The sequence below is a fragment of the Littorina saxatilis genome, linkage group LG12, assembly GCF_037325665.1.
Source record: "Littorina saxatilis isolate snail1 linkage group LG12, US_GU_Lsax_2.0, whole genome shotgun sequence".
Lineage (NCBI taxonomy): Eukaryota > Metazoa > Mollusca > Gastropoda > Littorinimorpha > Littorinidae > Littorina > Littorina saxatilis.
Window position 1 is genome coordinate 11,775,013 of NC_090256.1, and position 15,000 is coordinate 11,790,012.

The 15,000-nt window shown below is 46.7% G+C and overlaps 1 protein-coding gene across 1 annotated transcript in view; it reads left to right on the forward strand.

Annotated features, from left to right (window-relative positions):
• LOC138982624 (retinal homeobox protein Rx3-like) overlaps window positions 1-15,000 on the forward strand; it is a 20,948-nt gene that overhangs the window by 3,555 nt on the left and 2,393 nt on the right. Inside the window, exons 2-6 of the mRNA XM_070355954.1 lie at window positions 104-245; window positions 2,953-3,093; window positions 5,374-5,534; window positions 11,502-11,610; window positions 14,144-14,416. Coding sequence (XP_070212055.1) covers window positions 104-245; window positions 2,953-3,093; window positions 5,374-5,534; window positions 11,502-11,610; window positions 14,144-14,416 — 826 coding nt within the window. The remainder of the gene's footprint in view (window positions 1-103; window positions 246-2,952; window positions 3,094-5,373; window positions 5,535-11,501; window positions 11,611-14,143; window positions 14,417-15,000) is intronic.

A 15,000-nucleotide genomic window follows, 5' to 3' on the forward strand; every position in this document is an offset into this window, starting at 1 on the left:
TTCAATAGGCGTTGAGACCGTGCTCGTACACAGTTTAAACACAGATGACAATACTAAAATAAAAGTTGTACAGGAATACACATCTCAAGACTTGTGCATGCAGGTGTCCCACTACTGTCTGAGTGGACTTCTCACCCCCTCCATCTCCACCTTCCTTCACACCTCCATGGGGGCCGGGACGGAATGTCAAGGTCACGACACGGAGGTCATGGATCAGTTCACCATGGGAACTCCAAGGGCATCAGGTGAGCGTTATGAAGATTGTTCATATATGATGGCATTATTTTCGAACAAGGAGTACGCTCTAAGTGCTGAGAGATTTAAGAAACCATCACGTCCAAAAGACAAAAGACCAAATTGATCTCGCGTCCACCACGCAGGAAAAGTAGACAGTGCGATGTATCTTAAAGGGTTGATCTTAAATGTTGATCGTCTTTGTACAGCACACAACTTATCTTCGGGAGAAAAGTAGTACATTGCGCAGTAAAGATTTGTCTAAGTTGTATAATTATATCTGCTTGTTAGTCTATTGCATTCAGTCCTAGTTAAAAATACCACCAACAAGGTTAACCAATTTCCCTTTCAGCGATTCTCTTTCTTTACATTTCAGATCGTGTTGTTCAATGTTTCGCTGTAAAAAAAAAAAAAAAAAAATTTCTCTCTTTCTTTATTTAATCTTTTCTGTTTACTTTGTTCTATTTTTCTTTTCTTTTTTACATTTAGTCAAGTTTTGACCAAATGTTTTAACATAGAGGGGGAAACGAGACGAGGGTCGTGGTGTATGTGTGTCTGTGTGTGTGTGTGTGTGTGTCTGTGCGTGTGTGTGTGTGTAGAGCGATTCAGACTAAACTACTGGACCGATCTTTATGAAATTTGACATGAGAGTTCCTGGGAATGATATCCCCGGATTGTGTTTTCTTCTTTCAATTTGATGACGTCATATCCGGATTTTTGTAAAAGTTGAGGCGGCACTGTCACACCCTCAATTTTCAATCAAATTGATTGAAATTTTGGCCAAGCAATCTTCGACAAAGGCCGGACTTTGGTATTGCATTTCAGCGTGGTGGCTTACAAACTAATGAATGCGTTTGGTCATTAAAAATCGTAAACTTGTAAATACAATTATTTTTTTATTAAACGATCCAAAAACAATTTCATCTTATTCTTCGTCATTTTCTAATTCCAAACATATACATATGTTATATTTGGATTACAAACAAGCTCTGAAAATTAAAAATATGAAAATTATGATTAAAATTAATTTTCCGGAATTGATTTAAAAACAATTTCATCTTAATCCTTGTCGGTCCCTGATTCAAAAAACATATAGATATGATATGTTTGGATTAAAAACAAACTCAGTAAGCTAAAAAGAATAGACACAGAAAAGCGTGTTATCCTGCTCAGCGCGACCACTACCGCACTATTCTGCATGGCTTGTCGATTTCACTGCCTGTGCAACGAGCGGTGGACTGACGAAACTACGAGTATGTTGTCTTGGTGAAAAAAGCGGTGCGTTCAGTTTCATTCTGTGAGTTCGACAGCTTGACTATATGTTGTTACTTCGCCTTACGCGACTTGTTTATATTTTTACAGGAAGAAAGAATAAAAGAAAATTAGCGTACGCACAGATGAGATCTTTCTGAGAGAAATAAACACCAGTAAATAAAGAAAGGATAAAAAAGTAAGGAAGACCAAAGATAGTCAGGGAGACAGAACGATCTTTGTTGGATCTTGGTAACATTCCAAGGTCACAGTGGGGTCGAGTTCGGGTCAGTAAACAGAGAATGATCTTTTTCTTGAACTTGCAAGGTTTTAGAGCAGCAGATATTTTGTTTTTTGATGCACATTAGTGCGTATGGGGAAAATGAGTGTTGTGAGCATTTGCCCATCTGGTTTACATTTCATTGTACTTTCTGGGGTGTTGCAGGTAGCTCTGTCTCCTCCTTGGGGATGAAGCTACCAGGGGAAGGGATTGTGTTGGAGGTGCGGGTAGAGGGGTAGCCCTCCCGGTGCTCCCCCTTGGACCTCCCTAGTCTAGGACCCTGGGTCTTCGCGAGGTGGCCCTTGTGGCGTAATCCCTCCGGACTAGCATAACGTTTCCCTATCCCAAGACCGACCGTGCGTGGTCTATGACCACATCCTCTACGAGGTGACCCTTTCAACTAGGCAGCGCAAGCCCCTAGGCGAAACACGGCGGATCTAGAGGAGAGAACCTCGATAAACAACCTGAGCTGCCATGAAGACGGAGCATGTTGGCTGAGGACAGCGGGCAGACCTCCTGTGCCGACACCCATCTACAGGAGAAAACCAGGCATGCACGCATCAAACCCAACATGGCCATGGCCATTGTACTTTCCAAGCGCTTACTCTCACGATTTAAGTAAACTAACTCATTGTTTAGTTCTAAAGGCGACTTCTCCGGATGATGACCGGCACGGTTGGCCTAGTGGTAAGGCGTCCGCCTCGTGATCGGGAGGTCGTGGGTTCGAACCCCGGCCGGGTCATCTAAGACTTTAAAATTGGCAATCTAGTGGCTGCTCCGCCTGGCGTCTGGCATTATGGGGTTAGTGTTAGGACTGGTTGGTCCGGTGTCAGAATAATGTGACTGGGTGAGACATGAAGCCTGTGCTGCGACTTCTGTCTTGTGTGTGGCGCACGTTAAATGTCAAAGCAGCACCGCCCTGATATGGCCCTTCGTGGTCGGCTGGGCGTTAAACAAACAAACAAACAAATTCTCCGGATGATGACCCATGTTCTGATTCACTGTTAGCGGTCAGACCTGGTGGTCACACCGGTTGGTCCTAAAAAAGGAGAGTGTCTCAGTTTATACAGTAATTAGTCTTTTCTAATCCAGAGAGTCAAATAGACATCTGGCCCGCCAGACTTGCACCGTGTGCTCTAGTTGCATTTTTTTTAAAAATTTCGTCAAGGTTTTTTTTCCTATCCCAGAAAACAATGAACGAGACAGCAAGAACAATTACAGAAATTCGACAGCAACCTCCACCCCCACCCTCTCCACAAGTGGTACCAGTCGCGGAAATACTCGTTACCGTGACAACGCTGGTGTCCAAACTGCCGAGCAACAACAAGGTGAGCATGTATGATTCTTAAAGGTACACTATTTCTCGTGAAAACAGTTGGGCTAACCATCTTAGATATGGCCAGGATGTCACATGGGATCACAGCATCTCCCCGCTTGATCATATACTAACAATCAACACCTTGACTGCCTGTGATGGGGAACTGGATCTCTCTCTCTCTTTCTCTCTCTCTCTCTCTCTCTCTCTCTCTCTCTTTCACTCTCTCTCCACTCTCTCTCTCTCTTTCTCTCTCTCTCTCTCCACTCTCTTTCTCTCTCTCTCTCTCTCCCTCTTCTCTCTCTCTCTCTCTCTCTCTCTCTCTCTCTTTTTCTCCTTTCTCTCTTCTCTCTCTCTCTTCTCTCTCTCTTCTCTCTCTCTCTCTCTCTTTCTCTTTTCTCTCTCTCTTCTCTCTTCTCTTCTCTCTCTCTCTCTCTCTCTCTCTCTCTCTCTCTCTCTCTCTCTCTCTCTCTCTCCCCCGTCACATCACCACCCTTCCCATCGCAACCTCTCTCTCCCTCTATCTCCTCCGGTACCACCCCCCTCCCTTATCCTTCTTCCACTAACGCACACCCCTTTTCGTGACAAACAGGTGACACTGCTCTGTCCCTCTTCCCCCTCTCTTTCCTCCGCTTCGTGATTCTCCCCCCCCCCCCCCTCTTACTTCCCCCTTCTCCACCCCATACCCCCTTTCTTCTTGTCAAACTGGTGGCACCGCTATCTTCGCTGACAATCGTGTCGCTCGCACGTGCAGAAGAAACCTGCAAAGTTTTTCGACTAATTAGAAAGAAGCCCTGTCCGTTTGACTCTTCGACATGCAATTAAGCTCTTGTAATTAGATATGACTGACCCACGCTTTTCCACCTTCTCCTACTTCTTCCTCTCTTTTTTTTTGTTTGGAGTTTGGCCAAACAAGTGGCATTATTTACACTTTTTTTTCTTCTTTTTTTTTAAACGAGGAAGGCACGCACTATCCAAGAGGCTCATGTTTTCAGATTTTATCCTAGGCTTTCTGATCCGTAAAAGGATTGTTAAAACTGATGGGTTGGATGATTAAAACTGATAGTCGGTGGCAAAAGAAATAGGCTTGCTGTAAGCTTCTCACTTTCTTTTTTTATTAATTTATTTCTCCTTCTTTATTCTCTTTGTTTTTTTCCTCATAGTTTGTTCTTTCATTGTTGTCATATTTTTTTTAATATTCTGTCTGTCTGTCCATTTGTCTGTCTGATGTTCCCCCTCTCTGTCTCTTTAGCTTCAGTAAATACGAACAAATTCTAGTAAAATTATAAGCTTGCCTATCTCTGTGTTTCTTTTAGCCACAGTAATTACACACACTGTCATCACTATTGTAAGCATTGTCATGCAAAGAGGTTCTTTTTTCCCATTTAAACAGATAGTGCTGTAATGATTAAGAAATGTTTTTTTTAATTTGTTCTGCTGGTCTGGGTTTATCACAATGAGGCTGGTGTTAATTAATGGTACCTTCCTGCCCCGTAAAGGATTATGTACATTAAATGAAACAGAAGTGTTCACAATGTTTACATGAAATAAGAGCATTCTTCCACTTGAACAGAATGAGAATTATTTGCTGCATCGGTTTTGCAGCGTTATACAGGTACGTATATCAATCACAAAGATACAGTCGAACCGGTCCTAAGGACCACCTTTCAATAACGGCCACCTGCCCACAACGACCACGCAAAGGAATCCCCGACGATTTAATTTCCCCCCTGTTTCATTCACATTTTCCGCAGCGACCACCTGTCTGTAACGATCCCTTTTGGTCGGTCCCTTGGGTGGTACTTACAGAGAGGTTCCACTGTAATTCATCAACATATTCTCACTCTGTACAGAATGCAGCTGCCGGGCTGTAGATGTTTGGAATGCGGGTTCTGCAGACTTGTGGAAGAATGTTCGTTTGGAGAGAAAAATGTTTTGACAGTATGTTCTCCACGAAAGAGAAGCCATCTTTTTTGATCTGTGCAAAATAGTGTGTTAATGTTACAGTGTACGAAGCTAGAGGCCTTGTTTCGTCGTGTACACTCGAACACTTTCATCCATACCACCACACAAACGGATGTTCCCAATGACACACACATACACACTGGATCGCACGCACGCACACACGCCGACGGACGCTCACAGGCGCGTACGCATACGCACACACACACCCACACCCACACCCACACACATACACACACACACACACACACACACACACATACACACACACACACACACATGGATACACTCATGCGGCAATCTAGGGTTGTGGTCTTTTTATGAAAAACAGATTCAGCTCCAACAAAACGGAAGCAGAGACGATACCGCACTACGTTTTCAAGCGGACAGTTGGAAGAACTTGAGAAAGCGTTCCAGCGAACCCACTACCCTGATGTATTCTTCCGCGAGGAACTTGCGCTGAAAGTGGAACTCACAGAAGCTCGAGTTCAGGTGAGTTTTGGTGGAGTGGGGGGGGGGGGGGGGGGGGGGGTTGGTTGAGTCGGGGTGTAGATGGTAGTGGTATTGGGTGGAGGGTGTAGGGGTTTGTGGTGGGAGGGGGGTGGTGTAAAAGTGTATGTGGGGGTGGAGGGGGGTGGTGCGTGTTGGGGGATAGTGTGTTTGTGGTTGTGTAAAAGTTTATGTGGGGGTGGAGGGGGGTGGTGCGCGTTGGGGGAGGTGTCAGTGAGTCATTGTCTAGACCCTCAGATAGTGCATCTTTAGCTTTGCATGTATTTCATCTACCCAGTTTTCATTTTGGAATTCAGAGGATTTTTGTTCTCAACGAAGTACAAAACAATAACGTAACTGGCCCACTGGATGAGGCAGGGGGAAACAGTTTAGCAGTGCGTGGTTTCGATCCACGGGGGTGGGTATGGGGGGGGGGGGGGGGTGGGGGGGGGGAGGTGAGAAAACGTTATTTCAACCAGTGACGTGACTGGTTTACTGCATCTTGGGTGGAAACAATAACGCGACTGGCCCACTGGGTGTACTATTCAGGCAGAAACAAAAGTATTAGCAACGAAGTACAAAACAATAACGTGACTGGCCCGCCGGGTGTACTATATTCAGGCAGAAACAAAAGTGTTAGCAGAGTGTGATTTTGATCCACGGACCTCTGGGTTATGGGCCCAGCACGCTCCAACTGCGCCACTCTGCTTCTGACGGCTTCTAACAGGTTTACGTGATTGTATGAGTGCGCACAAGCAAGCACAAAGATTGGTTTGGTGGTTGGTTATTAATTGTTATCAAGGAAAGGTAAGCTATGTGCTTATCATAATACGACCAGTCACCGTTAATAGCATCTTTTACAGATATTTTGGAAACCCATTCTCATCCCACCCCCCAAAATAATACTTTTTTTTTATCATCATCATCATCATCATCATCATCATCATCATTAGTCCCCTGACTGTTGAAGTCGTTGGGGGACATGAGGACTGAGGAGGAAGAAACCCTTCACCAGGCTGTTCGATCGGGGTCCTCCCTCGACAGTGCCCTGTAGTATGGCTTTGGAGAGGGTGTCATGCCTTCTGACATGGCCAAACCAGACCAACTTCCGACGTTTGACGGTTGCCAGCAGGGGTTCTTGGGGGCCCACAAAGCTCTTGACCAGGCTTCGAACGTAGTCGTTGGTCTTGTGCTCTGTGTGTGGTATTCGGAACAGTTTTCTCAGGGTCTTGGTCTTCTTCTTCTTCGTCGTTCACTTTGTGATTTGCGTGATGCAGCGCTTTTTGGCACCCAGGGGGTCCCGCATCTCCGGCTTCGGCCATGGACGTTGATCAGGGGTCCCTCCCTTAGACCAATTGCCTTCCTGGGCTGTTGAGCTTGGTCTGCCCGTGGTTTTATTTCGGAGTTTTCCTTCTCCTAGACTGGTTACCTACCATGGTTGTCGAGTCCAGTCTGCCCGTTTGGAGGTTGCTGAGATGACCGCTTGTGTCCTTGGGCCTCTGTGCCGTCACACCGGTACTATCCAGCACATCTCCGTCTTTACCAGAGCCCCGTTAGCCAGCAACCAACCCGTCCGCCATGGGAGAACCCTACCGGTATACTTCTCACAATGAAAAACACCCCCACGTTTTAGGGACAGTGAAATTTCAGTGATTTTCTTCCGACGGCATAGCTTGGTTCTGTTTCACCACCATACCACGATGAGGAGGGGATGGTCTTTATGGTGGGGGGTCTTGGTCTCAAATGCCTTGATTCTACGTTCATCATCGGCCAGCAGTTACCTCAGGCTCTTGTTCTCGAATGCCTTGATTCTACGTTCATCATCGGCCAGCAGTTACCTCAGGCTCTTGTTCTCGAATGCCTTGATTCTACGTTCGTCATCGGCCAGCAGTTTCCTCAGTCTCTTGTTCTCGAATGCCTTGATTCTACGTTCGTCATCGGCCAGCAGTTACCTCAGGCTCTTGTTCTCGAATGCCTTGATTCTACGATCGTCATCGGCCAGCAGTTTCCTCAGGCTCTTGTTCTCGAATGCCTTGATTCTACGTTCGTCATCGGCCAGCAGTGTCCAACATCTCTGTGGTGTCCAACATCTCTGTGGTGTCCAACATCTCTGCATGTGGTGTCCAACATCTCTGTGGTGTCTAACATCTCTGTGGTGTCCAACATCTCTGTGGTGTCCGACATCTCTGTGGTGTCCAACATCTCAGTGGTGTCTAACATCTATGTGGTGTCCAACATCCAGCAGTGTCCAACATCTCTGTGATGTCCATCATCCAGCAGTGTCCGACATCTCTGTGGTGTCCAACATCTCTGTGGTGTCCAATATCCAGCAGTGTCCAACATCCAGCAGTGTCCAACATCCAGCAGTGTCAAACAACCAGCAGTGTCCAACATCTCTGTGGTGTCCAACATCTCTGTGGTGTCCAACATCCAGCAGTGTCCAACATCTCTGTGGTGTCCAACATCTCTGTGGTGTCCAACATCTCTGTGGTGTCCAACATCTCTGCAGTGTCCAACATCTCTGTGGTGTCCAACATCCAGCAGTGTCCAACACCCAGCAGTGTCCAACAACCAGCAGTGTCCAACATCTCTGTGGTGTCCAACATCTCTGTGGTGTCCAACATTCAGCAGTGTCCAACATCTCTGTGTTCTTGTTCTCAAATGCCTGGATTCTACGTTCGTCATCGGCCAGCAGTGTCCAACATCTCTGTGGTGTCCAACATCTCTGTGGTGTCCAACATCTCTGTGGTGTCCAACATCTCTGTGGTGTCCAACATCTCTGTGGTGTCTAACATCTCTGTGGTGTCCAACATCTCTGTGGTGTACAACATCTCAGTGGTGTCTAACATCTATGTGGTGTCCAACATCTCTGTGGTGTCTAACATCTCTGTGGTGTCCAACAACCAGCAGTGTCCAACATCTCTGTGGTGTCTAACAACTCTGTGGTGTCCAACATCCAGCAGTGTCCAACATCCAGCAGTGTCCAACATCCAGCAGTGTCCAACAACCAGCAGTGTCCAACATCTCTGTAGTGTCCAACATCTCTGTGGTGTCCAACATCCAGCAGTGTCCAACATCTATGTGGTGTCCAACATCCCTGTGGTGTCCAACATCTCTGTGGTGTCCAACATCTCTGTGGTGTCCAAAATCTCTGTGGTGTCCAACATCTCTGTGGTGTCCAACATCCAACAGTGTCCAACATCTCTATGATGTCCAACATCCAGCAGTGTCCAGCATCCAGCAGTGTCCAACAACCAGCAGTGTCCAACATCTCTGTGGTGTCCAACATCTCTGTGGTGTCTAAGTCTCGCAGCAGTGTCCAACACCTCTGTGGTGTCCAACATCCAGCAGTGTCCAACACCTCTGTGGTGTCTAAGTCTCGCAGCAGTGTCCAACACCTCTGTGGTGTCCAACACCTCTGTGGTGTGCAACATCTGTGTGGTGTCCAACATCCAGCAGTGTCCGACATCTCTATTGTGTCCAACATCTCTTTGGTGTCCAACATCTCTGAGGTGTCCAACATCTCTGTGGTGTCCAGCATCCAGCAGTGTCCAACATCTCTGTGGTGTCCAACATCCAGCAGTGTCCAACATCCAGCAGTGTCCAACAACCAGCAGTGTCCAACATCTCTGTGGTGTCCAACATCTCTTGTGGTGTCCAACATCCAGCAGTGTCCAACATCTCTGTGGTGTCCAACATCTCTGTAGTGTCCAACATCTCTGTGGTGTCCAACATCCAGCAGTGTCCAACATCTCTGTGGTGTCCAACATCTCTGTGGTGTCCAACATCCAGCAGTGTCCAACATCTCTGTGGTATCCAACATATCATGGTGTCCAACATCTGTGTGGTGTCCAACATCCAGCTGTGTCCGACATCTCAGTGGTGTCCAACGTCTCTGTGGTGTCTAACATCTCTGTGGTGTCCAACATCTCTGTGGTGTCCGACATCTCTGTGGTGTCCAACATCTCTGTGGTGTCCAACATCTCTGTGGTGTCCAACATCTCTGTGGTGTCCAACATCCAGCAGTGTCCAACATCTCTGTGGTGTCCAACATCTGTGTGGTGTCCAACATCCAGCAGTGTCCAACATCCAGCAGTGTCCGACATCTCTGTGGTGTCCAACATCCAGCAGTGTCCAACATCTCTGTGGTGTCCAACATCTCTGTGGTGTCCAACATCCAGCAGTGTCCAACATCTCTGTGGTGTCCAACATCTCTGTGGTGTCCAACATCTCTGTGGTGTCCAACATCTCTGTGGTGTCCAACATCCAGCAGTGTCCAACATTTCTGTGGTGTCCAACATCCAGCAGTGTCCGACATCTCTGTGGTGTCCAACATCCAGCAGTGTCCGACATCTCTGTGGTGTCTAACATCCAGCTGTGTCCGACATCCCTGTGGTGTCCAACATCCAGCAGTGTCCAACATCTCTGTGGTGTCCAACATCCAGCAGTGTCCAACATCTCTGTGGTGTCCAACATCCAGCAGTGTCCAACATCTCTGTGGTGTCCAACATCCAGCAGTGTCCGACATCTCTGTGGTGTCCAACATCTCTGTGGTGTCCAACATCTCTGTGGTGTCCAACATCCAGCAGTGTCCAACATCTCTGTGGTGTCCAACATCCAGCAGTGTCCAACATCTCTGTGGTGTCCAACATCCAGCAGTGTCCAACATCTCTGTGGTGTCCAACATCTCTGTGGTGTCCAACATCTCTGTGGTGTCCAACATCCAGCAGTGTCCAACATCTCTGTGGTGTCCAACATCTCTGTGGTGTCCAACATCTCTGTGGTGTCCAACATCTCTGTGGTGTCCAACATCTCTGTGGTGTCCAACATCTCTGTGGTGTCCAACATCTCTGTGGTGTCCAACATCCAGCAGTGTCCAACATCTCTGTGGTGTCCAACATCCAGCAGTGTCCAACATCTCTGTGGTGTCCAACATCCAGCAGTGTCCAACATCTCTGTGGTGTCCAACATCCAGCAGTGTCCAACATCCAGCAGTGTCCAACATCTCTGTGGTGTCCAACATCTCTGCGGTGTCCAAGTCTCGCCGTGAAGTGGGATGGAGAAGACTAGCGACTTGAAGAGCTTCACTTTTGTTGTTTGTTGCTCTATATCTTCCACACCCTGTTCAATCTGGCCATCGCTGCTGTGGTTGTGGCGATCCGTATGCGGATTTCTGCCGTGCTTGTGCCGTCTTTTGACAGGGTGGCTCCCAGGTACTTTAAGCTTGACACTTCTTCCAGTGGCTCTCCGTTCATGGTGATGTTGGAGGTGGCATTGGTGGTTTTTGTGCTGTTGGCCATGACTTTGGACTTTTCTGTGCTGACTTCCATCCCGGAGGCATTTGCTCTTGCAGCGAGTCTGTTCGTGAGGTGCTGGAGCTCGGCGTCACTTCCTCCCATGAGGTCAATGTCGTCTGCGAACCGAAGGTTGCATGTTGGCCTGCCACCAATTGATATGGTAGTGTGGTGGTCTTGGGGAGTCTCTTGGGTGATCCTTTCTATGAACAGGTTGAACAGGACTGGGGAAAGTAGACAACCCTGTCTGACACCGACTGTTGTCTTTAAAAAAGTCTCCTATTTGTTTTTGAAAGAGCACTGCGCTGCTGGAATGGTCGTGCAAAGCTTTGATTACTCGTAAAAGCCCTTCTTGCACGTTGGATCCTCTTCCAGATACGTAGTACATATGTGTATATGTATAATCAACAACACCATCACCACAATTCCAACAGCAGAGTGGCTACTATAGAAAATGTGTTTACGGGACAACAAATACGTCTGACTTCAACAAATATACACTGACAGAAACGGCAAACAATTGTATTAGTACTTCAGAGCAGTCCTAAACTGAAAAGAGTACACGATGTTAGGGTATTATTGTTGCTGTTGCTGCCATACAGTATCAGTAGAGCTGTGTATTGTTCGAGTATGTATGTCAATGTTAATACCCAGTTGTGCGAATACGTGTGTCCAGGTCTGGTTTCAAAACAGGCGTGCGAAGTGGCGAAAGCAGCAGAAGCAACATCAACAACAACAACAATACCAACAGGGCCGTCACCACAACACAGAAGACCAAGGTCACGGTGAGTTACCTTGCATGTCACGGGTACAGTCGAACGTACCTCTGTTGTGACGTAAAGCCTGGTTTTTATTGGGCACAGTCGATATTGCGTAGTTTTCTCCACGAAGCTCGCTACAGGAAGCTTTGGCGGGGATATAGCTCAGTTGGTAGCGCGCTGGATTTGTATTCAGTTGGCCGCTGTCTGCGCGAGTTCGATCCCAGGTTCGGCGGAAATTTATTTCACAGAGTCAACTTTGTGTGCAGACTCTCTTCAGTGTCCGAACCACCCCCCGTGTATACTACATTGGGTGTGCACGTTAAAGATCCCACGATTGACAAAAGGGTCTTTCCTGGCAAAATTGCTTAGGCACAGTTAATAATTGTCTACCATACCCGTGTGACTTGGAATAAGGCTGTGAAAGGTAAATATGCGCCGACATGGCTGCAATCTACTGGCCGTATACAATTTCATCTCACACGGCATCACTGCAGAGCGCCTAGAACTGTACCCACGGAATATGCGCGATATAAGCCTCATTGATTGATTGATTGATTGATTAATTTTGGTAAAAAGACTTCGCTAAGTCTTCGCGAAGTCACCTTCTGGGTGGCCGAGTGGTAACGCACTTGCGCTCGGAAGCGAGAGGTTGCGTGTTCAGGCCTGGGTCAGGCCGCAATTTTCTCCCCCCTTTCCTAACCTAGGTGGTGGGTTCAAGTGCTAGTCTTTCGGATGAGACGAAAAACCGAGGTCCCTTCGTGTACACTACATTGGGGTGTGCACGTTAAAGATCCCACGATTGACAAAAGGGTCTTTCCTGGCAAAATTGTATAGGCATAGATAAAAATGTCCATCAAATACCCGTGGGACTTGGAATAAAGTAAAAAAAAAATTCCATCTCACACGGCATTAAGTCTCAGGAAACATGAATACACGCATGCAGGAAAAAAAAATATGGGTAGCGCCGTATGTATGGCAGCTCGCTTTCCCCGGGAAGAAAGCAGCCCGAATGTCCATGAGGGTAACCTCACTGGACTGTAAATCTTATCCATCCAATCCATCCAATTCGTGTTCAATTAAGGAGAGCCTTCAGTATAAGACTTCTTCTACTGTGGGCCCTCCCTTTCTCAGACGTTTGGTTTATTGCGTCAGTACAATTACCTCCATCGACACTGAATCAATCTCCCACTGGCGATGCTAAAGTGTTTGCGTAGTAGAGGATTCAGACTCCTTGTCTTTTAAGCCCTACATTTCTCAGATGTTGGGAGGTCTTAAGATAGAGGTACCACTTTATCAGAATTGTTCTTTCTGGTTCAGTGTCTCAGATACTTTTCAAGCCAGTGGAGGGAGCCTGCGTTTTATGATAAGTTTTGAATGAAAATTGTGAGTCACTCGAAAAGCCGAGAATGATGATGATGATGATGATGATGATGATGATGATGATGATGATGATGATGATGAGGAGGAGGAGGAGGAGGAGGAGGAGGAGGAGGAGGAGAACGACGACGAAGAAGATGACGATTACGATTGTAGTGATGATGATCATTAAAATCTGCGTTTGCAAAGTCAAGCCAAGAAGAAGAAGAAGAAGGGCGTCAACAGTACCTCCAGTTTTTACATTCAGTCAATACTTGACTAAATGTTTTAATAATAATAATAACATGGGAGATGTATAGAGCGCCTTACGTTCTCTAAGCGCTTTACAATGAAAAAAAACATAGATATACATACAAAGCAAGGCGAAAAAGCATGTGCAGCAGCATTCAGCACACAAGTGAACAACGAAACACTACATCAATACAAGCTGCAAGCGTACTAACACAGGCAAAACATTCAAACATTCAAACACCTGATCCAAAATACACCATATTGAAATAAAAATTGATCAAAATACTGTGTGAAGAGGGCGGAGGGGAGGTTTGTCTCCCTAAGTTTGTGTGGACGTGTGTGGAAAGTATATCTCAACAAGAGGCGAAGCCATCAAGGCTCACGTAAGAAATCGACAAACAGTAACACACACACACACACACACACACACACACACACACACACACACACACACACACACACACACACACACACACACACACACAGAGAAAGAGCATAGGTGAAACTGTGCAAGAAAGCGAGACACTAGATCTAGATCTGTCTGTCTGCATGTAGCCTACTTACAGGGACACGACTGCCAACTAGTCTCGGCCCGCTCAAAATAATAATGACCGAGACTTTCAGTACTTCCTTCGCGTGACGTCTAACCCTCTTACGTCATAATGTGACGTCAATGTAATGTGACGTCTTCAAATGTTAGAGTTTCTACCACAGACATACACACGCACGCACGCACGCACGCACATACGCACGCACGCACGCACAGACAGACAAAGTTACGATCGCATAGGCTACACTTACGTGAGCCAAAAACTACTTGATGGATCTGTATGAAAACTGACATAGACGTTCTTGAGGCCCTTTCCTTGTGCCGTTTTTCTCCGATTGTTGATAGTTCTTTTTGATGACGTCATGTTTTTGGTAATTGTTTTCTATTTTTCTGGAACAGTGTTGCCTCCAAGTGGAAAGATGTCACTTCCGGCTCCATCCACCCAAGGGATGCAGACACAGCAACACGCACCCGTCCGCACCACCCCTGCTACTCCCATGGGCTCGTCGGCCATCCAGATTCCGGGCATGTATTTCCATGGAAACGTGAGCCTCGATTGGGCCGCCGGCAATGGGCCCCAGCCTTCGTTGATGACGTCGCTGTTTTCCGGAAAGAGTCATTCGGGCGGTCCGCGGTGCTTCAGCAGTGACCCAAAGTCTCTCAGTTATGATGGTAATTTATATGTTATAACTTATTTAGGCTTACTAACTTGCTTGTTTGTCTGCTTGCTTGCTAGCTAACCGTTACGTACTTACTCACTTTCCCCTTTACTGACTGGATGCCTTAGCTAACTGACTGAGAGACTGACTCAGAATCAACGACTGTATGGAATGACTGGCTGACTGACTTACTGAATGACTGACCGACTGAGGTACTTCCTCCCTTTCTTCATTCCTTCCTTCCTTCCTTCCCTACGGACTTAATTGGAGCGGGAAATACGACTGGAGGGTAACGAGATAGAGCCCTAATCCTTTTTGACTCACCTGACAGAACAGGAGAGTCTTATACATGAGCAGATGGTCGGCCGTAGAAGAAAACATTTTACGCCGAGGTTTTCTCTGATATTATTGAAGCCAGCTAGAGCTTTGAAACTGTACAGATGTGTACGTTTTGATGATAGGCAGACAAAACGTAAGTCTGGTTGACCCTCGTCAACTGTCAAGATCACGGTGTGGTCAAGTGTGGGTTACAGATTATTTTTAAAAAGTTATTGGCCATTTGTAGCCTAGATCATTGAGATGTTTCCCATTTTCAGG